The 27,330-nt window shown below is 45.3% G+C and overlaps 1 protein-coding gene across 1 annotated transcript; it reads left to right on the top strand.

Annotated features, from left to right (window-relative positions):
* The first annotated feature begins 18,704 nt into the window (after positions 1 to 18,704).
* Positions 18,705 to 27,288, top strand: LOC137348572 (uncharacterized). Its single transcript, XM_068013865.1, has 6 exons — positions 18,705 to 18,747; positions 18,882 to 19,174; positions 20,000 to 20,045; positions 25,524 to 25,823; positions 26,578 to 26,720; positions 26,974 to 27,288. Exons 1-6 carry the CDS (start codon positions 18,705 to 18,707, stop codon positions 27,286 to 27,288), a joined length of 1,140 nt encoding a protein of 379 aa, XP_067869966.1.
* Positions 27,289 to 27,330: the final 42 nt, after the last annotated feature.

The following is a 27,330-nucleotide window of genomic DNA, read 5'->3' as shown; positions in this document are numbered from 1 at the left end:
GATGTGAAGGCTCAGTTAGGGCGCTTGAGAGTTACAAGCTAGCCAGGAAGGATCTAAAGGGAGAGATAAGAAGAGCAAGGAGAGGACACGAGAAGTCATTGGCGGATAGGATCAAAGAAAACCCGAAGGCTTTCTATAGGTATATCAGGAATAAAAGAATGACTAGAGATAGGTTAGGGCCAATCAAGGATAGTAGTGGGAAGTTGTGTGTGGAATCGGAGGAGATAGGGGAAGTGTTAAATGAATATTTTTCGTCAGTATTTACAGTGGAGAAAGAAAATGTTGTCGAGGAGAATACTGAGATACAGACGACTAGGCTAAATGGGATTGAGGTTCACAAGGAGGAGGTGTTAGCAATTTTGGAAAGTGTGAAAATAGATAAGTCCCCTGGGCCAGATGGGATTTATCCTAGGATTCTCTGGGAAGCCAGGGAGGAGATTGCAGAGCCTTTGTCCTTGATTTTTATGTCGTCATTGTCGACAGGAATAGTGCCAGAACACTGGAGGATAGCAAATGTTGTCCCCTTGTTCAAGAAGGGGAGTCGAGACAGCCCTGGTAATTATAGACCTGTGAGCCTTACTTCGGTTGTGGGTAAAATGTTGGAAAAGGTTATAAGAGATAGGATTTATAATCATCTTGAAAAGAATAAGTTCATTAGAGATAGTCAGCACGGTTTTGTGAAGGGTAGGTCGTGCCTAACAAACCTTATTGCGTTTTTTGACAAGGTGACCAAACAGGTGGATGAGGGTAAAGCCGTGGATGTGGTCTATATGGATTTCAGTAAGGCGTTTGCTAAAATTCCCCACGATAGGCTATTGCAGAAAATACAGAAGTATGGGATTGAAGGTGAATTAGTGTTTTGGATCAGAAATTGGCTAGCTGAAAGAAGACAGAGGGTGGTGGTTGATGGTAAATGTTCATCCTGGAGAATAGTTTCTAGTGGTGTACCGCAAGGATCTGTTTTGGGGCCACTGCTGTTTGTCATTTTTATAAATGACCTGGATGAGGGTGTAGAAGGGTGGGTTAGTAAATTTGCGGATGACACGAAGGTCGGTGGAGTTGTGGATAGTGCCGAAGGATGTTGTAGGTTACAGAGGGACATAGATAGGCTGCAGAGCTGGGCTGCGAGATGGCAAATGGAGTTTAATGCGGAAAAGTGTGAGGTGATTCACTTCGGAAGGAGTAACAGGATTGCAGAATACTGGGCTAATGGGAAGATTCTTGGTAGGGTAGATGAGCAGAGAGATCTTGGTGTCCAGGTACATAAATCCCTGAAAGTTGCCACCCAGTTTAATAGAGCCGTTAAGAAGGCATATGGTGTGTTAGCTTTTATTAGTAGGGGGATCGAGTTTCGGAGCCACGAGGTCATGCTGCAGCTGTACAGAACTCTGGTGCGGCCGCACCTGGAGTATTGCGTGCAGTTCTGCTCACCGCATTATAGGAAGGATGTGGAAGCTTTGGAAAAGGTGCAGAGGAGATTTCCTAGGATGTTGCCTGGTATGGAGGGAAGGTCTTACGAGGAAAGGCTGAGGGACTTGAGGTTGTTTTCGTTGGAGAGAAGGAGGAGGGGAGGTGACTTAATAGAGACATATAAGATAATCAGAGGGTTGGACAGGGTGGATAGTGAGAGCCTTTTTCCTCGGATGGTGATGGCAAACACGAGGGGACATAGCTTTAAGTTGAGGGGTGATAGATATAGGACAGATGTCAGAGGTAGTTTCTTTACACAGAGAGTAGTAGGGGCGTGGAACGCCCTGCCTGCAACAGTAGTAGACTCGCCAACTTTAAGGGCATTTAAGTGGTCATTGGATAGACATATGGATGAAAATGGAATAGTGTAGGTCAGATGGTTTCACAGGTCGGCGCAACATCGAGGGCTGAAGGGCCTGTACTGCGCTGTAATGTTCTATGTTCTATGTTCTATTATCACGTGTCACCATTCTTTATGCATAATTGAATACATTTCCTTCTTCCAGTCTTCAGTTTTAAAGTTAAAAACCTTTGTTTCTGTTCGGCATGTAACGTCAGAACCGCGAGAAACAGGAGGCTGTCAGATCAGGCCAATGGCCCAACACAGAATTTGTCACACCCTGTTCACTGCCATCTGACCACTTCTCAGCATAGCCACCAGAGGGCGGCAGGTAGCAATGATCTCTTTTGGATCAGACCCCGGGCAGCGAGGTGATTTCTGTTTCTCCAAGACGTTTAATAGATGAAATCAATTTTACTCAATGAGTTGGGAAGCTACATGGGACAATAATCCTCACAGAGATGCATCCGCATTTGTATCCGATTGATACTAACCAGGGGGCAGGACAAGTAGGTGGAAGATGGAGAAACGAATATTAAAATATCAATGACAGACACCCTGAGATCTGATTTCTGAAGTCGCTCGCTGTACTATTAGTGGAGATCGTTGTTAAAGGCGGGAAAGACAAAACAAAACCGCCTGTACTTTGTTTGTTTTACTTCTCAACTCCATTGTCTATTCAGTGTGAATGTTATAAGGACAATTTTTCATGTCCTGTTGGTGTTTGGGTTCTTGTTAATGAAAACTCGCCCTCCAGCTCACCCTGGAGGCTTTGAACCCCTCCCCCACTTTCAGCCGATGAATGGCAAATTGCTAAAAAGCACCAATGCGCCGCTCCCTCAATTCTCGGTTATCACAAATCCAAAATTTGAAGATTATGGACGATATTATTAACAATTAAAAACAAAAAGAGTGTTAGAATTCAACAGAAAGCATGAGAACATCATATTAAATGTAAACCACAGTGCTGGAAACACTGTCCCAATAACAGCGCGAATTTATTATTTTTCTGTCTGTTCCGTTGTTTGTTCAGTAACAGCAGATATCATCGTTCTAGTATGACAGATCTATAAATCACTCCTGCAAAATACAGAATCATTGTTAGTTCACTAGTTAACTGATCGGTGAGGGAAATCTCACTGGAGTCACGGTTACCAGTGTGCTGATGGTGAATATACTTAAATTTGGGAGGAAAAATTGACGCCAGAATAAACCAACCCCATTAACAATCCCATGTTTCCAGTGCAATATCCAGACAAGGGGTTCAGTCCCCGCCCCACGGCTCTAACAGCGGAACCATTCCCCATATAAGGACAGTGACTGGAGCCCAGCTCGGGGTGTTTCCATTCACTGACAACCAGCTCCCCACCTACCGCTCTCACAGCACCACTGGGGACACAAGGAAGTGAGGTAAGAGAATCCTGAGACACGACAGCAGATTATTGAGTGTGGGGATAAGAACGGGCGTCTTCAAATATCCAACTCCCCTTTTACAGAGCGGACAGTGACAATGCGGCTACTCATCATCTGGGTTGTGTGGGAGGCATTTCTGACAGGTAATTGTGGACTAAACACATTTTAATATTTTCTCTTATTTCACAAACATGCTTTAAATCTGAAGTTTAAACAGTCGTCAGTCTGGTCTTTTCCTGTTTAAACTTGTTTTTCAGATCGGAGTCATGGAAATTCTGTCACTCAGCCGCCGTCCTCAAATGTTAAGACAGAAGGAGACGCGGTGACTTTAAGCTGCACCTATGATACTACATGGAGCGACTATTATTTATACTGGTATCGACAACACCCAGATACACAGCCCGAGTTTATCCTGAGGAAATTCTCGAGCGGTGGTGAAGATAAAGCAGATTTTGCTAAAATCCGTTTCGTTGCTAAGCTCCAAACCTGGAATAAATTCATCAGTTTAACAATCTCGGAGCTGCAGCTGACTGACTCTGCCGTGTATTACTGCGCTCTCAGGGACTCACAGTGATGGAAAGCAGTCTCACCCCTGTACAAAAACTGTCCTTGGACTGTGGGTAGGAGCTCCTGTATGTTGGGTTTGTGTAGAATCGCGGGCAGATGCAGCCACAATGTGCAGCGCGCTGTCAGGCGCTCAAACACACACCGAGAGGAAACCAAATTCACCTCGGATCAAACTGTCACCCAACTGTTTCCAGGAGCGGCCGAGAAAACAAACTGCAGAATCCAATCGGACTGAGAAATCCAACACAGAATCATATTTGAAGACACCTGTTCTAATCCCCACCCTCGTTAATCTGCTGTCAAGTCTCAGGTGCTCTCACTTCACTTCTTTGTGTCCCCAATGGTTCTTATTTAGTTTAGTTTAGTTTCGAGATACAGCACTGAAACAGGCCCTTCAGCCCACCGAGTCTGTGCCGACCATCAACCACCCATTTATACTAATCCTACACTAATCCCATACCCCTACCACATCCCCAACTGTCCCTATATTTCCCTACCACCGACCTATACTCGGGGCAATTTATCATGGCCAATTAACCTATCAACGTGCAAGTCTTTGGCATGTGGGAGGAAACTGGTGCACCCGGAGGAAACCCATGCAAACACAGGGAGAACTTGCAAACTCCACACATGCAGTACCCAGAATTAAACCCGGATCGCTGGAGCAGTGAGGCTGTGGTGCTAACCACTGCGCCACTGTGCCGCCCGACCACTCTGAGACTGTTGGTGGTGAGCTGGATGTCAGTGAATGGAAACAGCCAAACACGGTGATCTGCTGCCCTCTGGTGGATGTTCGGTGGACAGGCTGCGAGAAATTATGTGTTTATTCATTTATCATATTCATAGGAAGCTGGGTTGCAGCAGTTCTCAAGTAATATGCTGAACAAAATAAAGATTTTATGTTGTTAAACTGAAGACTGGAAAGGGAAAATTTAAAGGATTATTCGGGAACAGTGGAGACGGTGATGAGAAGGGACAGATAGGGAACAACAGCAGGAATCTCTCCAAGAATAAAGACAAAGAAATGCTGTAAATACTTAGCAGGTCTGGCAGCATCTGTGGAGAGAGAAGCAGAGTTAACGTTTCAGGTCTGATGAAGGGTCACTGACCTGAAACATTAACTCTGCTTCTCTCTCCACAGATGCTGCCAGGTCTGCTGAGTATTTCCAGCATTATTTGTTTTTATTTCAGACTTGCAGCATCTGCAGTATTTTGCTTTCAGTGTCTCCAAGAACACAGGGTACGGACGGCGGGTCAGAAAGACAGCAACAAAGGGAAGCTGTGGGCTGGGCTGCCGCAGGCAGTGTTGTCACGTGGAGTATCCACTTGTAAGGAATGGAATTAAATAATAATGTCTCTTTCGAAAATTCTACAACTCTGCCTTTCTGTGAGAGCTGCGGCACTTTCCCATCCATTACATATTGCAGGAAGGCAGGTTCGGGACAGGATTGTCAAGACTATTATGTTAGTCAATAATAAGTGAATCATTCGTGAAGTCGGTTTAAACCACCACTGAATCTATGGGCATCTGCGGTGGAATGGTTCTGAATTAACGTACCGAGATTTAGCAAAGATTTATATTTGGAAACTAAAGACTGTAAGAAGGAAATGTGTACAATACTGGGTCAAGTGTAGAGACAGGGTGTGACAGGAACAAGTAGGCAGGGAAAGAGCATCGAAAGACAAAAGGTGAGTAAAGATAGCTGACTTCGATTTTTAAAGCTCATTTTTTAAATGATAAATGCAAGTTGTAGTCACAGACTAAGATAACTGCGTAAGTGAACCTCGCCTGTTGTTGAGGTTTGTGCTCTGTCGCAGTTTTAAGAATCTCTCTGTGACTCTCATTGTGAAGGCTGAATTATTATTTCCAGTTTCCGGGTGCAAGCGCGCCCTCTGGTGAGCGCTAACTGGAACTCTAAGTGTGGGTTTTTGTACGGGATCTGCTATATATCTGCAGCAGTGTGGGGCTCATGGCACAGAAATACACGGCGCTGTCGGAGATCAGGGTGTTGCCGACCGTTATCTCGGTAATCTTGGCAGTTTTATTAAACGTAGCCGAGAACCGAACAGTGATGCCGGTGTTCCTGTATAGATTCCCTCCAATAAGACGAAGTATGTTGTGTGGAGGCTGCCCGGGGCGCTGACTGTACCAGTACACATAAGAGTTCGAATCGCTTGTTTTCAAGGTGCAAGTTAGTGTGACTTTCGATCCCTTTTCAACCGTTCTTTCAGCAACCGACTGTTCCACTGTGTCTTGGTGGCTCCATTCTAACAGAAAAATAGTAATATCAGCAATCAGAATTTGCCTCATATTGATCAACATAACCCTCAACACCACCATCACTATTATTTTACCAACAATAACATCTGGATTACAGCAGTCAGGGGGAGAGCGGACTTTTACTGAGAAGGAAATACTTACTGAGAAGTGATATAATGATGAGAAGCGGTGATAGACGGTTCCACATGATACTTCCTGAATCTGTAACTCTGCAGTGCAGGAAATTCTCTGTCGAAGGAGAAATACAGATCCCGGTCCCACTGCACTGCTGATACAACCAATGACAAGAATGGACCCGCGGTAGCAATCTGTCCAATTAGACATTCGGGTCAGAACGAGAGCAACAAACGGAAGCTGTGGGCGGAGATCCCGCAGACTCAAAATTGAGCGAAGTGTGCGGCGACACTCAGCTGCACTCGGAACTGATGGGAGGAAATAGCGAAGGGTTGAATCTCCAGAGGTCTCAGGCTATCCTGCACATGCGCACTGCTCGTTTGGTTGGCAACAGAGTGTGATGGACATGAGGGGACTAGAATGATAGAACCTGAGAGCACGGAATGAGGCCATTCAGCCTATCGTACATATGCCCGTTTGAAGGAGTTCTCCAATTCATTTTTCACTTCTCGCGTTTTCCACAAAGCCCGGCTCTACTTTCCTTTTCAGATTATACACAATCCCCTTTTGAAAGTTACGGTTGAATCTTCCTCCGCCGCCCTTTTAGGCAGTGCATTCCAGATTTTAACAAATTGCTGTTTAATAAATAAATCTCATCTTGGCTTGTCTTTTTATCATTTCTCTTAAATCGGGGTGCTTGGGTTATCGAATTTTCTGCTCATGGAAACGGTTACGAGTGATCTACTTCATAAAAACCACTTAGAATTATAGCTGGGGGAAAGCAAATTATGATGCGATTAGGCAAGATTTAGGATGCGTAGGATGGGGAAGGAAACTGCAGGGGATGGGCACAATCGAAATGTGGAGCTTATTCAAGGAGCAGCTACTGCGTGTCCTTGATAAGTATGTACCTGTCAGGCAGGGAGGAAGTTGTCGAGCGAGGGAGCCGTGGTTTACTGAAGAAGTTGAAGCGCTTGTCAAGAGGAAGAAGAAGGCTTATGTTCGGATGAGATGTGAAGGCTCAGTTAGGGCTCTTGAGAGTTACAAGCTCGCCAGGAAGGATCTAAAGGGAGAGCTAAAAAGAGCAAAGAGAGGACACGCGAAGTCATTGGCGGATAGCATCAAGGAAAACCCTCAGGCTTTCTATAGGTATATCAGGAATAAAAGAATGTCTAGAGTTAGATTAGGGCCAATCAAGGATAGTAGTGGGAAGTTGTGTGTGGAATCAGAGGAGGTAGGGGAAGCGTTAAATGAATATTTTTCGTCAGTATTTACAGTAGAAAAAGAAAATGTTGTTGAGGAGAATACTGAGATTCATATTACTAGGCTAGATGGGATTGAGGTTCACAAGGAGGAGGTATTAGCAATTTTGCAAAGTGTGAAAATAGATAAGTCCCCTGGGCCAGATGGGATTTATCCTAGGATTCTCTGGGAAGCCACGGAGGAGATTGAAGAGCCTTTGTCCTTGATCTTTATGTCGTCATTGTCGACAGGAATAGTGCCGGAAGACTGGAGGATAGCAAATGTTGTCCCCTTGTTCAAGAAGGGGAGTAGAGACAGTCCTGGTAATTATAAACCTGTGAACCTTACTTCGGTTGTGGGTAAAATGTTGGAAAAGGTTATAAGAGACAGGATTTATAATCATCTTGAAAAGAATAAGTTCATTAGCGATAGTCAGCACGGTTTTGTGAAGGGTAGGTCGTGCCTCACAAACCTTATTGAGTTTTTTGAGAAGGTGACCAAACAAGTGGATGAGGGTAAAGCAGTGGATGTGGTGTATATGGATTTCAGTAAGGCGTTTGATGAGGTTCCCCACGATAGGCTATTGCAGAAAATTCGGAAGTATGGGGTTGAAGGTGAATTAGTGCTTTGGATCAGAAATTGGCTAGCTGAAAGAAAACAGAGGGTGGTGGTTGATGGCAAATGTTCATCCTGGAGAATAGTTTCTAGTGGTGTACCGCAAGGATCTGTTTTGGGGCCACTGCTGTTTGTCATTTTTATAAATGACCTGGAAGAGGGTGTAGAAGGGTGGGTTAGTAAATTTGCGGATGACACTAAGGTCGGTGGAGTTGTGGATAGTGTCGAAGGATGTTGTAGGGTACAGGGGGACATAGATAGGCTGCAGAGCTGGGCTGAGAGATGACAAATGGAGCTTAATGCGGAAAAGTGTGAGGTGATTCACTTTGGAAGGAGTAACAGGAATGCAGAGTACTGGGCTAATGGGAAGATTCTTGGTAGTGTAGATGAACAGAGAGATCTTGGTGTCCAGGTACATAAATCCCTGAAAGTTGCTACCCTGGTAAATAGGGCTGTTAAGCAGGCATATGGTGTGTTAGCTTTTATTAGTAGGGGGATCGATGTTTCGGAGCAACGAGGTCATGCTGCAGCTGTACAAAACTCTGGTGAGGCTGCACCTGGAGTATTGCATGCAGTTCTGGTCACCGCATTATAGGAAGGATGTGGAAGCTTTGGAAAGGGTGCAGAGGAGATTTCCTAGGATGTTGCCTGGTATGGAGGGAAGGTCTTACGCGGAAAGGCTGAGGGACTTGAGGTTGTTTTTGTTGGAGAGAAGGAGGAGGGGAGGTGACTTAATAGAGACATATAAGATAATCAGAGGGTTAGATAGGGTGTATAGTGAGAGTCTTTTTCCTCGGATGGTGATGGCAAACACGAGGGGACATAGCTTTAAGTTGAGGGGTGATAGATATAGGACAGATGTTAGAGGTAGTTTCTTTACTCAGAGAGTAGTAGGGGCGTGGAACGCCCTGCCTGCAACAGTAGTAGACTCGCCAACTTTAAGGGCATTTAAGTGGTCATTGGATAGACATATGGATGAAACTGGAATAGTGTAGGTCAGATGGTTTCACAGGTCGGCACAACATCGAGGGCCGAAGGGCCTGTACTGTGCTGTAATGTTCTAATTCTAATTCTAATTCTAGAATTTTGAGCATCTCAATTAAGTCTCTCTTGAAGCTTCTTTCAGATAAGGTGGACAATCCCTGTCTCTTCAGTCTGTTCACATAACAGTCAGTCATCTCTGATACCGTTCTGCACTTTCTCCAATGTCTTGACGTTCTTTCTAATTCGTGGTGCCCAGAATTGGACAAAGAACTCCAGCTGATGTCTGAACAGTGATTTATAAAGCTTTGACATCATTTTCTGGCATAAGCTTAAGCAAAAAAATAAAGTTTGCCTCTAATGAGCTGCAATATAGATTTCGAGGAGACATTTTGTATGAAAATCAGTAAACCGTAAATTCACTCAATGGCCACATTCTGAACCAGATTGAACAGAATCCGCCAGCAGAGGGCGCTAAACCCAAACATGGTAATTCCGAAGTCATGTGATGCCAGCACCAAGGCCAATTGGCATCGCAGGCTGAGTGAGGTCACAATTGTACCGCCCCCTGTAGTGTGTGGGTGGAACTATGAGCTGAACAGGCCCCAGGTTACCTCCCTCCCCTTCTCAATCTTTGGCTCATTCCATTCCAATCACAGCGTGCGATTCAATTAGAAATGTTTCTAATAATACTGGCGGCTGTGTTGCACGGTAAGTACTGGATTAGATTATGCAAGGTAAATTATCAGATTCATGCAAATGGTTTGCACTCGGATTTAATCCACTTAGTTGGGTAGATGAGATCTTATGCGCACTCACACAGATCGACGCAAGTTTAAATCAACCCTGTTTAACCTGCTTTTCTTTATTCCTCTACCTTTAAAGATGAACTATGTGCAGATCCGGTAACTCACTCTCCGGTGAGAATAGCCTTGTCAGAAGGGCGTTTGGTGCAGGTAGATTGCTAATATTCAGCCCAGGTTATAAAAAACATGCAACGGTAACGGCAAAACCGACACAGCTTCCAAGGTGGATTATTAGCAAACTAGTAGCACTTAAGAAAAACAAAATCTCCGAACAATATCTGGCGGCTGCTGACAAGTCTAAGAAGTACGGTTATCTCAATATAAGTGACCTGAGTGTGGAGGACGGGGCACTCTATTACTGTGCAGTGAGGTCCATCGTCAGATAAAAGCCAAGACCCTGCAGAAAACCCTCAGCCAGTTTACAGCTCCGTTAAGTGTTCTTTGGGGCTTTATCGGAAAGGGTTACTTTGATGCCATGTCCACTGAGAACTACCACTGTCAGGTTTCAATTTAAACAGTTGTGTTGCTGTCTGTATCCCTGTCCAAACCAACAGAGAACCAGTCTGGGAATCCTTGAGACTTATCTTTCTGACCTGAGTTTGATCGCCTAGGTAAATATCTCGGAGCTTTCCCGGAATGTTGATGCACCGACGGAGGGAGAGAAAGCTGTCAGATGTGGAGTTCCGATAGTTGACTATTACGGAATGTTCTTCCTGAACAGCGAACTCAGACGGATCCTGGGACACTGAGTGTGCGCCACTCGCTCCTGTAACAAAACACAGAATGTCTGGGATTGAATGTGACGCATGAGACAGAGAGTTACCATTTAAACACAGACTCACCGAGCAGCATGGTCATTATTATCCGTAAGGAATTCAGGGAACGCGTGGTGTTTGGTGTCGAGTTCGGCGGAAATAATGAGAGTGTTACAAAATTACTGGAGCTCTGTCAACAGCACAGGCTATACGCGGTCAGGACCAGCCCACGGCAGGTTTTTGTACGGTCCATGCTCATCTTTGCTACACTTTGTTTCCATTACACAGAAATAGGTGGAGGTGCCTGTCAGCCGAGTGGTGCTAACAGTCAGAGAACTGCACTTCTCTGCTGCAAGGAACCGAGCCGTGATCCTGCTCTAAACACTGGTTCCAGTTGCCAGGTGATGCATTTTGAAGACACCTGTTCTAATCCCCGTCCTCAATAATCTGCTGTCATGTCTCAGGATTTTGTCACCTCACTTTATTGTGTCCCCCAGTGGTGCTGTGAGACCGGTAGATGGTGAGCTGGTTGTCAGTGAATGGAAACACCTCGGATTGGGCTACAGTCACGGTCCTAAGAGGGGAAATGGTTCTGCGACGACAGATGTGGGGCGGGGACTCAAACCCTTGTCTGGTTATTGCGACCGGAAACATGAGATTGCTCATAGATTTGGGGTTTTTTTTCTGGCGTCAACACTTCCTCTCAAATTCCAGTAACTTCACCATCAGCACACTGGTAACCGTGACTGCAGTGAGATTTTCATCACCGATTAGTTAACTAGTGAACTAACAATGATTCTGTATTTTGCCGGAGTGATTAAAAGATCCTTCCTATTCGAACAATGATATCTGCTGTTACTGAACAAAACAACCGAACAGAAATAAACCTTTATCATCTATCTCAACTAACGGGACAGCGAGCGGCTTCAGAAATGAAATATCGGAGTGTGTTTGTCATTCACATTTTAATATTCTTTCACCATCTTCCACAACTTCCACTCACTTGTCTTGCTCACTGGTTAGTATCAGAAACCAATCGTTCGATATGTAGATGCTTCTTTGTGAGGATTATTATTCAATCTATCTTCCCAATCCATTGAAGTAAATTGATTTCAACTATTAATCTTCTATATATTCCAAGTTTTACTCAGCTTTTGGTGAAACAGAAATCTCCTCGCTGCCCGGCGTTTGATCCATGAAAGGAGTATTGCTATCTGCCGCCCTCTGGTGGCTGTACTGGGAAGTGGTCAGATGGCAGTGAACAGGCTGCGAGGAATACCCATCATGCTTTGAAACTACCCAGGATCACAGGTATCTCCGAGAAATACAACGTTCCTCGGACTGCTACTCTCGCCGCATCCTGAGATCCACACTCAGTGCTATGCGCCGCCACATGCACACACTGGACCTCTCTCTCCAGCAGCACCGCCTCACCTTCTCTCAAAGCTGTTCTGCTCCGCAGTTTCATTTCAACTTTCGTCTCACCCGACGCATTAACAAAAAACTGCTTTTCGTCCTTTCAGGTGTTAAGGAACGCTAGCTCCAGCAGCTGATGGGGACCAATGCCCCTCCAGATCCTCCCTCCACTTCACTTCCCTCTGACCCCACCCCTTCTGATCTGACCCCTTGCCGTGTATTCACTATACCCTCTGACCGTCCCCTCTCTGATGCTGAGCGTTCTGTTCTCAGCAAAGGTCTCAGTTTTATCCCCTTCCGCCCCCACCTCAATGAATTACGCGCTCGGCATGACGTTGAGCTCTTCTTCCGTCGCTTCCGCCTCCGGGCTCACTTCTTTGACCAGGAGTCCTCCCCCCGACCAGCAGACCCACTCACCCGCCTCCAGCATTCTCCCTCTATCTGGACCCCTCCCCCTGGCCCCTTACCCGCTCTTGATCTCTTCATTGAAAACTGCCGGCGAGACATTGGTCGTCTCAATTTCTCTGCCCCCCTCACTCACTCTAACCTGTCCCCCTCTGAACTTGAGGCACTCCGTTCTCTCAGGTCTAACCCCGACATGGTCATCAAACATGCAGACAAGGGTGGTGCTGTTGTCGTATGGCGTACCGACCTCCAACTTGCAGAAGCTCAACGCCAACTCACGGACACTTCTTCCTACCTCCCTCTGGACCATGACCCCACCACCGAACATCAAGCCACCGTCCAAAGGACTGTCACTGACCTCATCTCCTCTGGAGATCTTCCCTCTACAGCTTCCAACCTCATAGTCCCACAATCCCGGACAGCCCGCTTCTACCTCCTTCCCAAAATCCACAAACGGGACTGTCCCGGCAGACCCATTGTGTCAGCCTGCTCCTGCCCACTGAACTTATTTCTTCCTATCTATACTCTATCCTTTCTCCGTGGGTCCAGTCTCTTCCCACCTACATCCGTGACTCTTCTGACGCCCTACGTCATTTTGACAATTTCCAGTTTCCTGGTCCCAACTGCCTCCTCTTCACTCTGGACGTCCAATCGCTCTACACCTCAATCCCCCGCCAGGATGGTTTGAGGGCTCTCTGCTTCTTCCTGGAACAGAGGCCCAACCAGTCCCTATCCACCACCACCCTTCTCCGCCTGGCTGAACTTGTTCTTACATTGAACAACTTCCCCTTCAACTCCACGCACTTCCTTCAAGTAAAAGGTGTTGCTATGGGTACCCGCATGGGTCCTAGTTATGCCTGTCGTTTTGTGGGATATGTCGAGCATTCTTTGTTCCAGTCCTACTCAGGCCCCCTCCCCCAACTCTTTTTCCGGTACATCGATGACTGTATCGGTGCCGTTTCCTGCTCCCGCCCCGAACCAGAAAACTTTATCAACTTTGCTTCCAATTTCCACCCTTCTCTCACCTTTACATGGTCCATCTCTGACATTTCCCTTCCCTTCCTCGACTTCTCTGTCTCCATTTCTGGGGATAGGTTGTCTACTAATATCCATTACAAGCACACTGACTCCCACAGCTACCTCGACTACACTTCTTCACACCCTACCTTCTGTAAGGACTCCATTCCAATCTCCCAGTTTCTCCATCTCCGACGCATCTGCTCTGATCATGCTACCTTCCATGACGGTGCTTCTGATATGAGCTCCTTTTTCCTCAACCGAGGATTTCCCCCCACTGTAGTTGACAGGGCCCTCAACTGTATCCGGCCCATTCCCCGCACCTCTACCCTCACCCCTTCCCCTACCTCCCAGAACGGTGACTGGGTTCCCCTTGTCCTCACTTTTCACCCCACCAGCCTCCATATCCAAAGGATCATCCTCCGCCATTTCCGCCACCTCCAGCGTGATGCCACTACCAGTCACATCTTCCCCTCCCTTCCCCTGTCAGCATTCCGAAGGGATCATTCCCTCCGCGACACCCTGGTCCACTCCTCCATTACACCCACCACTTCGTCCCCGTCCCATGGCACCTTCCCCTGCAATCGCAGGAGGTGTAATACCTGCCCATTTACCTCCTCTCTCCTCACTATCCCAGGCCCCAAACACTCCTTTCAGGTGAAGCAGTGATTTACTTGTACTTCTTTCAATGTAGTATACTGTATTCGCTGCTCACAGTGGGGAGACCAAGCGCAGACTGGGTGACCGCTTTGCGGAACATCTCCACTCAGTCCGCAAGCAGGACCCTGAGCTTCCAGTTGCTTGCCATTTCAACACTCCCCCCAGCTCTCATGCTCACATCTCTGTCCTGGGATTGCTGCAGTGTTCCACTGAACATCAACGCAAGCTCGAGGAACAGCATCTCATCTACCGATTAGGCACACTACAGCCTGCCGGACTGAACATTGAGTTCAATAATTTCAGAGCATGACAGCCCCCCATTTTACTTTCACTTTTAGTTATTTTTTTCTTCCTTTTTTTTTACATTCTTTTTTACATTTTTTACAATCTTTTTTTTTGCATTTTGTTCATTTCATCTTAGTTTGTTCAGTTTGCTTACCCACTGTTTTTTTTCAGGTTTGCACTTGCTGCTGTTCAATATTCAGTGTATTCATACCTAATCTGTACTAATGCTTTGTCTTTCAACACATCATTAACACATTGCTTGCCTTTGCTCCGTGACCTTTTGGTCAGCTATGTGGCCTGGTCCAATCTAGACCTCCTTTGTTATCTCTTGCCCCACCCCCACCTCACTTGCTTATAACCTGTGACTTTTCTAATATTTGTCAGTTCCGATGAAGGGTCACTGACCCGAAACGTTAACTCTGCTTCTCTTTCCACAGGTGCTGCCAGACCTGCTGAGTGGTTCCAGCATTTCTTGTTTTTATTACGAGGAATTCTGTGTTGAGCCATTGGCCTGATCTGACAGCTCCTGCTCGATTAGAACAGTTCTGAATTTATAATTCTGAGCAGAAACAAAGGTTTTAAACCTTTAAACTGAAGACCGGAAAAAGGAAATGTATTCACTTTTAGGTAAACAGTGGAGCCACGCGATAATGAGGAACAAGTGGACAGGAGGAGGGCATAGAAAAACAAAAAGGGAGCCAAGGCATCAGTGATCAAATATAAAGTTCATTTTTCTTATAAATATGCGTTGTAACCACTGTCTAATATAACTGCACAAGTGGACATCAGCTGTGGCTGTTGATTGCTGTGCTTCATTGCAATTTTAAGAAGGTTCCCGAGAATCTCAGAGTGGAGGCTGAATTATTGCTTCTGTTTATTGGTGTGAGGGCGCCCTCTGGTGAGCTCTAACTGCAACTCTCAGTGAGTCCGGTCTCAGCGACATCTCTGCAGCGGGGTGGGGCTCATGGCACATGATGGCACAGAAATACACAGCGGTCCCAGAGATCAGGACGTTGTGGATCTTTAGCTGGGTAATCTTGGCAGTTTTGCTAAAGGTAGAAGAGGATCGGTCAGTGAAGAGGGGTTCAGGTGTACTATCACTCCATAGAGATAAAACACGTACTGTGGTGGATGCCCGGGGTGCTGACTGTACGGGAGCACAGAAAGCGTTAGAAATGCTTGTTTTCATGGTACACATTAGTGTGATATTACCTTCCCCTTCAACCATCATTTCAAGAACCGGCTGTTACATTGTGGCTCCATTCTAACATACAAAGAATAGTAACAGTCACAATGAGCATCAATACCATATCGATCAATCTAACCATCAACACCATCATCACTATCATTTCACCCATATTAACAGCTCTGTGGAGAATGGATTTTTACTGGGAAGCAAATACTTACTGAGAAGTGATATAATAATGAGAAGCAGCGAGAGACGGTTCCACATGGTGGTCCTGGAGTCTGTAACTCTGCAGTCTGGGAAATATTCTGTCGGAGCAGGAAGACAGATCCTCGCCACACTGCACTGCCGATCTAATACCAAACAAGGACCAGCGACAGCAATCTCCAAAACGGGGCAGGCAAGGCAGATCAGAGAGAAAGAGAGAGAGAGCGAGCAGCAAACTAAAGCTGTGGGCGTTGCTGCCACCAACTCCAGTTTGAGTTAACTCAAGATTCTGTGGAACCGCAGAGATTGCGCGGTGAGAGTGTTGATGGAGCGGAAAGGGAGATAGTTGGATGGCAGAATTCTGTTGCCAGGCTGCTCCTGATCACTGTTTAGGTGACTGGGAACAACTGACTTGCGGGAGAAATGAAGCGAAAAGAAACATTGGATCACACAGTCACGAATGATACCATTTGGCCCATCGTATTTGCGCCCGCTCTTTGAAAGAGCTATCGCCTTAGGCTTGACATATTGCGGGAGATGGAGTTTGAAAGCCCCTTTGAGGTAGATAACGATGGGCATTGAGCAGCAGATAAAGCCCATGCAAATCGTGATCCTAACCGTTGCCTGATTGCATCTGCCATTCCTGTAGTATGGTATGTTTGTCCAGGTAATAAAGGCAGAGGTGTTGGTGTTGGTCCATTTAAGCCATACATACTAATGTTACCAACTCCACTCCTTCCCATGCTGCCAGGACTCTGAGACGAGGCAGCTCTATCAGGATAAGTGAACGACAGACTCTGGGGCCTTGAGTAGTAGTAAGGGGTAGAATGAGCATCTCCAGGGAACGCTTGAGCAAATAATGCTGCATAATTAGCAATCTTGCTAGAGGGTTTACGTGCTCGCCATGCTCTCACACAGCCCTGCATTTTTCTCGTTCAAGCACATATACAGTTTTCCGAAAATTACGATTGAATCTGACTCCTCCACCCTTTCAGGCTGTACATTCCAAATCATGAAAATCGCCTTTTAAAAAAAATCTCCTCTCCCATGTCTTTTGTGGCAATTCCCTGAAATCTGTGTCCTTGGGATATCAAACTTCCTTACACACGATCTATTATATCAAAACCCAATATAATTTTGAACCTCACAATTAAATCTCCTTAATCTTATGTCACATATAGAGAATAACTGCGGTTTCTCGAGCCTCTCCACAAGTCCCCCATAGCTGTACACAGTCTATTAAATCTCCTCTGCATCCTCACCAAGTTCATGAAAACCTCCATGAAGTGGGGATTGAAATAACTTCAATCATTCATCATTTCTCCTTCAGATTATTTTCAAGGATTCGTGGACTCTTTAAATTGGGCTGTGCAGTAACATGAGTGTTATTAACATTACTAATATTCCTTCCTCTGTTAGTGCTAGTGCAGCCGGTGCCTTAAGAACTCCGCAACATTGGCCTCTGCAAGAATCATATTTCAACAAGATTTCTGTCCCTACCTGTAGATGGGATGCTTCGTTATGTTAAAGCCGCTCTATAAATAAAACAATTTTATGCTAAGAGTTATTATATTTGACAGAGCAGTGGAAGTAGATTCAATAATAACATTCAAAAGTAAAAGGCAATTGGATAAATACTTGATGTGCAAAAATTACGTATCAAGCAGACAGTTTGTGTGTGGTCTTTAATGATGTTTTGATGAAGCAGATGAGTGTTTAGTATTCAGGGGGACATTAGGACCCTGCGGCAGCCTCATCTGGAGGCGCTGCGAGATCCATGAAACCATTGGCCATGTGTGAGCCGGGCTGTGCTCCACAACTCCACTTTTGTACTGAGCAGTCCTTTCCCTGTCTCCCCGTCAGTTTCCAGGAACCTTTCACCGCGGCCTGTTCACAAGATTTATTTGATCAGAGTGGGGCGGAGACAGTTTATACAAAATAAATGGAATGCACAAGGTAGTGACTGTGATCTTTAAAACAAGTCCCAAGCACATAGTTCCCCCGATGTCCATTGTCCTTCTGAGTATCTCTTCATTCTCTGTCACTGCAACTGGAAACTCTGAACATTACAGACCTGGAATTCAAACATCATTTTAAATACAAACCACTGAATGGAGGCTTCAGGAGGCATGTGTTCAAATGAAAGGGAGAGTTTATTCTTTGTGTAGATTGTGTATATCTGCCTGGATATTGACAATGTCACTGGACTGTCTCATATTGTAACCTGACCCCCAGTTACTGGACTGAGGGAAGCTGCCGGGGCTGAGGCTCCGTCCTTCAGATCAGACGTTTAACCGAGGCCCCAACAGCCCATTCAGGGAGATGTTAAAGAATCCCCGGCACTATTGGAACAAGAGCGGGGAGGGGGGATTCTCCCGGTGTCCTGGGCCCACATTCCACCCTCAACAAACACCACCCAATCAAAACACATGGAGCGACCTCCCAGCTCATTACTGTGGGGGAAAGGAGGGCGGCAGCTTCTACTGACAGATAGGGACAGATGGGGATGGCGTAGGAATATGGAATCAGTATAGGATTAGTATAAATGGGTGGTTGATGGTCGGCACAGACTCGGTGGGCCGAAGGGCCGAAGGGCCTGTTTCAGTGCTGTATCTCTAAATTTTAAAAAAACTCCCCCAGCCCCACCCCCTGTACATCAGACTAATGTGGGAGGGGATTTCACATCAGGCTCACAGACTCAATGAAGCGACAGAAAACTGCACGTTCCCTCTTTAAACCTGTCTCTTATTCACACAACACACACAGCCAGAGACCAGGGAAACGTGCGGCCCATCAATGATCTCCGGGACACTGCCCTCTGCAAATCAACTCGATCCCCCGCAAGTATTTCAGTCCAGCTCTGAGGTGCAGTCTCCCAGAGCAGTCCAGGGCTGCAGTCTCCAGCTCCCCGTCATAGAAACTATCAGCTCCAGGCAGCAGAACGATGGGAATCCTCCTTGTTTTCACCCTGTGTGTCTGTTTACCCCGTGAGTACCGATCAAACAAACCGACATTGTGTGGATTTAATATAAAGCTGCCCGAGTCCATCCGAATTATAGACACTGTCTGGGGTTTTAGCCTCGTTGTGTGGTTCATTAAACTCTCTCTGTTTAATTTCCAGGCTCTTTCAGTCAGTCAGTGACACAGACCCCGGCAGCGGTGACCAGGAAGGAGTGTCAGTCTCTCACCATCAACTGTGTTTACTATGAAGGTGGGTTCTGGGATTATGAATTCCGAAGTGGACATTTCTTCAGACAAACCCAAACCGGGACAAAGCGGGAGCGGATCTCTGACGGAGGCCGATTTGTTGTGTCGTTGAATAAGGCAGAAAAGACATTTTCTCTGGAAATTCGGGATGTGAAAGTTGAAGACACCGCCACCTATTACTGTCAAGCTGAGTACAGGTACAACACAGTGATGGGTCTCGTCTTCCCGCGGTACAAAAGCTCTCACTGCAGATTTTCACAGAAACAAACCAAAAAACGGAGTTAATCTGCCGTTCAACCCTGCAGTTCGGCCTCGCACCATCTGCTCCACAGTCTCGTTTATAATGTTATTGGATTGTTTCCGTGAACATCTTGAGTTTTATAAATACCGAGTGTATGCGGATGGTGATGTCTTTCCCGGGATTTGTGTCAGTGAATGGAAATTGGGAATGTCTGGTCCCAGTTCCAAATTCCTAACACCAGATGGGATCCTGATCTGTCAGCTGGAACCGGGAACCGCAGTCTCCGCTGTTATCTAATGTCCCCACATCACACCCGGTACCGGGGGATTTTGTGCTGACTTGAAACATTGTGAATTTACTGGGATATTCACAGTGTTTGAGATCTGAGCAAATACCTCTGTAAAATCAAAATATAAATACCCCAGGTCCAGATCCTGAATTGTAGGATTGATATTATTATCGATGTAATCTGGTTTAATTTCACTGTAATTTCCTCCTTTCAGTTCGCTTTCTTTGACATTATTCATTGACATTATTCTCCTTTTATATCAAGCGCCCAAATCCGGCCCCTGTTCCTGGGCCATTTCACTAAGAGCTCAGAGTCTCAAAAAGAGCAGTTTGAACAGATATGGATTGTGAAACAAGGGAATATTGTTAAATGATTTAAAACCCCTGGAATAATTGAGCATCGCCAACTATCTGGTGATGTGCGGCTGGTAGATTGAGGTGTCGGTACTTCTTGTACCAGGGTGACTGGTAGCGGTGTCACTGTGGTATATAATGAGTTGAAGGGTGATTCTGCGTATGGATCCGGGACGGTGGTGACTGTCACAGCCGGTAACTGACTCCAAACTCATACAGGCCATATCTGTAAAATGTTCATCGTCACTTTATCATTGTTTACAGTAACACTTCAATCCCCTTCAAACTAAAACACAGAGGTTTCCAATAGAGCTTTTCCATTGCAGTTTTAAATTGGGGAACAGAATATGAACCCGGAGTCGGGTCCGGGTGTGATTCTGGAGTGAGTAGATCTGAGACCCCCACAGAGCAGGCAGTCTGGCCCGGGTAGGTGTGACTCCATCTGGATCAGCACTGGTTTAACGGGCATGTCCGAGCATCCCATCAACGTTCCGGATTTACTCTCTTTCCCTCACTCCTAAATGAACTCAGTTTGTCGATACTCCGACCCCGCTCTCGGTGTTCCATGTGACTGTCCCTGTGAGCACATGAGCGGGGTCACAGAACTCTCTCCCGGGGAGGAGGTTGTAGTCCCAGCCGGGCAATGTGAATAGAGGGAGAGTGAACACTACACGACAGCAGCCGGCCCGATATCTGCAGCAGCAGTTAAACGGCAACATGACAAAACAGGCTTCAGGTACAAGAGATCCTGTTGTAGATCCAGATGGCATTTTATTATTGGGATTCAGTGACTGAAATTTGTTTTTTTGTGGATGAAGTTTACGTCAATTGCCTTCATCCAATCATTTTCCTCCTTTTCCGCCCTCAGACTGAATGCGAATGTTTGCAGTTCCAGATACTTCTCTATATTGAATATTGATGTTTGAGCGATTGGATTGGAGTAATTTAACTGTATCCCTGCTAACTGTTAATTGGAACAATACTGAACACTGAGGGATTGAGGATGAGGTGCTAATGTTCTTAGAAAGGAGATCAGAAACACTCCAGGGAATAACTACAGACTGGAGGACAATCTATTGAGAACCAGCAAAAAATAATTCACCAAAATGGAGAGAAATATTAAACGAACTCTGAGCCGTTCGAAGTACAATCCGACACCAGGGTGAAGGGTGAAGTTTATGGAGGGAAGGGCAGTGTTAACTCCGGTGTTCTCCAGGGTACTGCGGTGTACAGTTTTAATCACCTTATTTAAGGAAGGATCTATTTGCTTTGGAGGGAGTGAAACAAAGGTCCACCAGACTGATTCCTGGGATAAGAGGATAGTCCGATGAGGAAAGTCTGACAAGACTATGCACACATTCCGTAGTGTTTCGAAGAATAAGAGATGACCTCGTTAAACATAAAATTTCCTAAGGGCCTTGACAGGGTAGGTGTTGGGGCGGTGTTTCCTCAATCTACAGCTTGGGGTTAGAGTCAAAAATAAGGGGTTGGTCATTTAGAACTGAGAAGAAGAGAATTTTCTTCGGTCAAACCTTTGTTATGACTCTGTGGAATTCTATACCTTAGGGAGCTGTGGATGCCCAGTGGTTCAGTATATTCCAAGCAGTTTTCGATAGATTTGTGGATACTAAAGGAATTAAAAGCCCTGGGGATAGTGCGAGAAGATGGAGTAGATGATCAACCTTGATCTTATTGAATGGCGGAGCAGACTTGAAAGGTGGAATAGTCTACTCCTGCTCCTATCACTGATGTTCCTATATTATCAGCTTCGGTTACTTACATTCATAGGAATACAGGAACATAGGAATATGGAACAGGAGAAGGCCATTCAGCCCATCGAGCCTGCACTGCCATTCCACTACATCATAGCTGATCATTTACCTCAACGCCACTTTCCCGTGCTATCCCCATATCCAATGATGTGATTAGTATCCGGAAATCAATCGATTTATGTCTTGATCATGCTCAATGATTGACCTTCCACAGCTCTATGGGATAGAGAATTCCAAAGATACACTACCCTCCTTGTGAAGAAATTCCTCCTCATCTCAGTCTTAAATGGCCTACCCCTTATTCTGAGACTAAGTCCCCTAGTTCTAGACACACGAGCCAGGGGAAACATCCTATCTCCATCCATCCTGTTATGCTCTGTAAGAATTTTGTAATTTTCAGTGAGATCACCTCTCATTCCTCGAAACTCTAGAGAATACATGCCCACTTTTCTCAATCACTCCTCATAGGATAATCCCGCCATCCCAGGGTTTAGTCTGGCGAACCTCCGTTGCATTCCCTATACGGAATGTCTATCCTTTCTTAGATGAGACTAAAACTGTACACAATACCCAAGGTACGATCTCAAATGTACAATTGTAGCAAGACGCCTTTACGCCTGTACTCAAAACCCCTTGCGATGAAGGCCAACATACCACGTGCCTTCCTAATTGCTTGCTGCACCTGTATGCTAGCTTTAAGTGTCTCATGAACAAGGACACCCAGGTCCCTTTGGACAACACACTTCCCAACTTCTAACCATTTAAGAAATACTCTGTCTTTCTGTGTTTTTTTTTACCAAAGTGGATAACTTCACACTGATTCACATTATATTCCGTTGGCCAAGTTCCTGCCCATTCATCGAAGATCTCTTGACGCCTCCTTGCATCATCCTCACAACTTACATTCCCACTTATTTTTGTGTCATCAACAAATGTGGAAACATTATATGTGGTCTCCAGATCCGAATCATTTACATACATTGTGAACAGCTGCGGCCCAGCCCGGATCCTTACGGTACCCTTCCAGTCACAGCCTGTCATCCTGAGAATGACCCATTTATTCTTATCCTTTGTTTTGTCTCTGTTAACCAATTTTCAATCCATTCCTGCGTATTACCCCCAATCCCATATTCTAATTTTGCTTAATAATCTCCTGTGTTGAACCTTATCAAAAGCTTTTTAAAAATCAAAATACACACATCCACTGGTTCTCATTTATCTATGCTACAAGTAAACTCCTAAAAAAAACTCCAACCGGTTTGTCAAACATGATTTCCCTTTCATAAATCCATGTTGACTCGATCCAATCATAACGTTATTTTCTAAATATCAAGTTATCACATCCTTCATAAGAGATTCTAACATTTTTCCTACTACTGACGTCAAACTAACAGGTCTATAGTTCCCCGTTTTCACTCTCCCTCCTTTCTTAAACAGTGGGTTTACATTTGCTACTTTCCAGTCTGCGGGAACTTTTCCAGAATCTATAGAATTTTGAAAGATAATCACCAATGCATCCACAATCTCTGTCGTCTCCTCCTTCAACACTCTGGGATGTAGCTCATCTGGTCCAGGGAATTTCTCAACCTTCAATCCAGTTTATTGTTCGAGTGCTACCTCTTTATTAATACTACGGCATTTAAGTTCCTCATTTTCTCAAGTCCTTTGCTTCCCTGGTGTTTCTGGAGGATTTTCAGTATCTTCCTCCGTAAATACAGACCGAAAGTAATTGTTTAGTTTCTCTGCTATTTCCCTATTCTCCATTATAAATTCTCCTGTCTCCGCTTGTAATGGGCCCAGTTTTGTCCTTACTGATCCTTTCCTTTTCACATACCAAGAGAGGCTTTTACGGTCTGCACTTATGTTTCTCACTAGCTTGCATTCACATTCTCTTTTCCCTTTCTTTCTCAGTTTCTTGCTCAGCTTTTGCTGGATTCTAAATTGCTCCCAATCCTCGGGTTTAACAATTTTCTGGCAATCCTATAAACCACCTCCTTTGATCTAATGTAATCTTTAACTTGTTTTGTTAGTTATGGTTAATTCATCTTTCCTGTTGGGTTTTTGTATCTTAGAGGAACGTATATTCCTCCTGAAAAACTGAGAAATTTTGAAAAAAATATCAAAAACCATCTGGAAAATTTGTACAGGATGGGGTTCTTTCCTCTGGAAAACAGAGAAAAATAATGAGACTTCATGGACGTTTTTAAATTATGGACTGCTGGATATGGAGAAACTATTTTTTGTGGGTGAATCCAGAACAAGGAGAGATTCATATCTGATGTCACTGACGGAATAAATTAATTAAGCAGAATACATTTACCCAGAGACAGGGCAGAATGTGGATCTCGCTGCCACATGGAGTGGTTGGAGGAGATCGGATTGATGCATTTATGGGACGACTTGAAAAAAAAAGGAGGAAAAATTGAATAGAGGGACAGAGGGTTCAGGGTGGAAATGGTTAAATAGAGTCCGGACGTGGGGAGGCTTGTGTGGAGTACAAACACTGGTACAGAACAGTTCGGCCGAATGGTCTATTCCTGCTCTGCAGATTCAGTACAATATAAAATTCAGAGAAAACTCCGCTTGGAGAAGACAGGAGTGAAAAGTGAATCAGGGCTGAAGGAATTGAAATTGAAATTGTCAGTGATCCGGAAGTAGTAGTAAAACAGCAGGCGTTGTGGTGTAGTGGTAATGTCACTGGATCAGAAACCCAGGTTACTATCGTGGGTACACGGGTTCAAATCCCACCATGGCAGTTGTTGGAATATAAATTTAGTGGGCGGCACAGTGGCGCAGTGGTTAGCACCGCAGTTTGCGTGGGTTTTCTCCGGGTGCTCCGGTTTCCTCCCACAAGCCAAAAGACTTGCAGGTTGATAGGTAAATTGGCCATTATAAATTGTCACTAGTATAGGTAGGTGGTAGGGAAATATAGGGACAGGTGGGGATGTTTGGCAGGAATAGGGGATTAGTGTAGGATTAGTATAAATGGGTGGTTGATGTTCGGCACAGACTCGGTGGGCCGAAGGGCCTGTTTCAGTGCTGTATCTCCAATCTAATCTAATCCACCACTGAGGAAACAGCACAGACTGAACCCAACTGACAACGGAGAGACTTCGGGACAAGTTCCCATGAAGGCAAAAACCGCAAACAGCACAAAGTAAATGTAGAAATTAAATGAAACTAACTTCATTTTTTTATTCAAATTAGAGGGCAATGGAGACAAATGGGCCCCATTGATGGAAGAAAGTAGACAAATAGAGTGAAAGGCAAACACGAGCTCAAATGAAGTGTTGAACTGTTGTAAACGAATGACCTTTGATGATCACTGTCAGTTTCGCTCAATCTGTGCTGATGAATTTCATTACTCTCTGTTGGATCTTACTGTGCGTACTGACATAACACAGCTGGGTTACTCTTGGACAGACAGTTTTTGGAAAGTGATTCTCTCACTGATATTAAAATGTTTCCTCCAGTTTGTTTTTCACCAAGAAAAATAAAAACAGAAATTGAATAGAATCATTGAATCATACAACATGGAGGGACGCCATTCGGCCCATCGTCTTTGTAGGTGCTGTCCAATTGTTCCCACTCCCCCTTGCTTTTCCTCCGTGACCCGTGCATTTTCCTGGTCCAACATTTATCCAATTACCGTTTGAATGTTAATATTAACCTGCTTCTACCACCCATTCTGACAGTGCATTCCAGATCAGAACAATTTGCTGTGTAACATAAAATACAAATCATCTCCGCACTGGTTCATATCTCAATAACGGTGAATAAATTCCGAACAGGCTTCAAATGACGCAAATTACAGCGAAAACAATAACTATTCCTGCGATTGACAAGTTTCTCCGCCTAAATACCGGCTAAACAATTAATAATATGCATTTTCATACTGCAGATTCCAGTTCCCTGGTGTCCCGGAGTCCGCCTCTGCAAACCGCTGCTGCCGGTGACACTGTTACTTTAAGCTACGAATATTCAGGGTTCTGTCAGTACACAGTGCACTGGTACCGTCAATCCCCAGGGCAGGCTCCGAAATACCTGCTTCAGATACACACTTCAGGAGAGCAGAATAATGAAAACGCAGCCGGGGGACGAATTTCTGCATCAATCGATCCTACCGAAAAAATCAGCCGGTTAAAAATCTCCAAACTGCAACTGAGCGACTCCGCTGTGTATTACTGTGAATTGAGTCGGCGTGGGGCACAGTGATACAGATCTCGGAGAGAGCTGTACAAAAACCTGAACATGGTGGGGATTACAGACCACAGTGATACAGAGCAGGGAGAGAGCTGTACAAGAAACTGAACATGGTGGGGATTACAGCACAGTGATACAGAGCAGGGAGAGAGCTGTACAAAAACCTGAACATGGTGAGGATTACAGACACACAGTGATAGAGAGCAGGGCGACAGGAAGTTCATTAATATATTCTCAATTATTTTCGAATTTTACCCCATGAGGTAAAGTTTTGCAGTGCAGTCTGACAGAACGGGCCTTTTCAACCAATTATTCTCTCCTGCGGCAAACTTTGTCTTTTCTCAATTCAGATCAAGCGGTCATTTTGATGGAAACTAAATTAACTGATTTTTTCAAACCAGCCGTTTTGCTTCAATAAGGCTAGGGGTGGAAGGCGGAGGGAGGGGGGATTGGGGGAGGGGTTGTGGTGGGGGTGGAAGGGTGGTGGGGGGCGGTGACTTCCTAGTAATGTCACTAGACTAGTAACCCAGAGCCCCAGGCTAACGCTCGAGGGATATTAGTTGGAATCCAACCACGGCAGATGGGGAATTTGAATTCAACTAATAAATCTTGAATTGAATAAATCAATCTGGAATTAAAAAGTTAGTCTGGTGGTGACCATGAAACCATTGCCGATTGTTGAAAAAACCCATCAGGTTCACTAATGTGCCGTCCTTACCTGGTCTGGCCCACATGTGACTCCAGGCCCACAGCAAAGTGGTTGACTCTGAAATATCCTCTGAAATGGAATATCAAGCCACTCAGTTTCATCAACCTGCTAAAACGTCTACGAAAAGGAACGAAACCGGACGGACCATCGGGAAAAGATAATGGCAAACCCAGCCGTGTGGACCCTGTAAAGTCCTCCTTACTAACATCTGGGGGTCTGTGCCAAAATTGGGAGAGATGTCCCACAGAATCGTCAAGCAACAGCCTGACGTAGTGATACTCATGGAATCATACCTTATAGAAAATGTCCCAGACACTGCCATCACCATCCCCGGATATGTCCTGCCAGAGGTGGTGGCACAGTGGTATGCAGTGAGGAGGGAGTTGCCCTGCGAGTACTCAACATTGACTCCGGACCCCACGAGGTCTCATTTCGTCAGATCAAACTTGGGCAAGGAAACCTCCAATGGATTACCACCTACCGCCCTCCCTCAGCTGATGAATCAGTACTTATCCATGTTGAACACCAATTGGAAGAAACAGTGACAGTAGCAAGGGCACAATGTGCACTCTGGGTTGGGCACTTCAATGTCCATCAACACGACTGGCTAGATAGTACCACTGGCCGAGCTGGCCGTGTCCTAAAGGGCATAGCTGCTAGACTGGGTCTGCGGCAGGTGGTGAGGGAACCAACAAGAGGGAAAAACATACTTGACCTCGTCCTCACCAATCTGCCTGAGTGCAGTAATAGCTGATACAGGGCCTAGTGCAGGATAAACAAAGAGACATGGGTGAAT

The sequence above is a fragment of the Heterodontus francisci genome, chromosome 34, assembly GCF_036365525.1.
Source record: "Heterodontus francisci isolate sHetFra1 chromosome 34, sHetFra1.hap1, whole genome shotgun sequence".
NCBI classification, from domain to species: Eukaryota; Metazoa; Chordata; class Chondrichthyes; order Heterodontiformes; family Heterodontidae; genus Heterodontus; species Heterodontus francisci.
The sequence above is the reverse complement of the archived record's forward strand: the minus strand, read 5'-3'. Positions and strand labels throughout refer to the sequence as shown.

Bases quoted from the DNA above. Each gene is read 5' to 3' on its own strand.
- LOC137348572 (XM_068013865.1), top strand. From the start codon at position 18,705: ATGGGAATCCTCCTTGTTTTCACCCTGTGTGTCTGTTTACCCC. The intron at 18,748-18,881 runs GTGAGTACCGAT...TTTAATTTCCAG, and splicing joins CCTGTGTGTCTGTTTACCCC to GCTCTTTCAGTCAGTCAGTG. The intron at 26,721-26,973 runs GTAAAGTCCTCC...TCATTTCGTCAG, and splicing joins AACCCAGCCGTGTGGACCCT to ATCAAACTTGGGCAAGGAAA.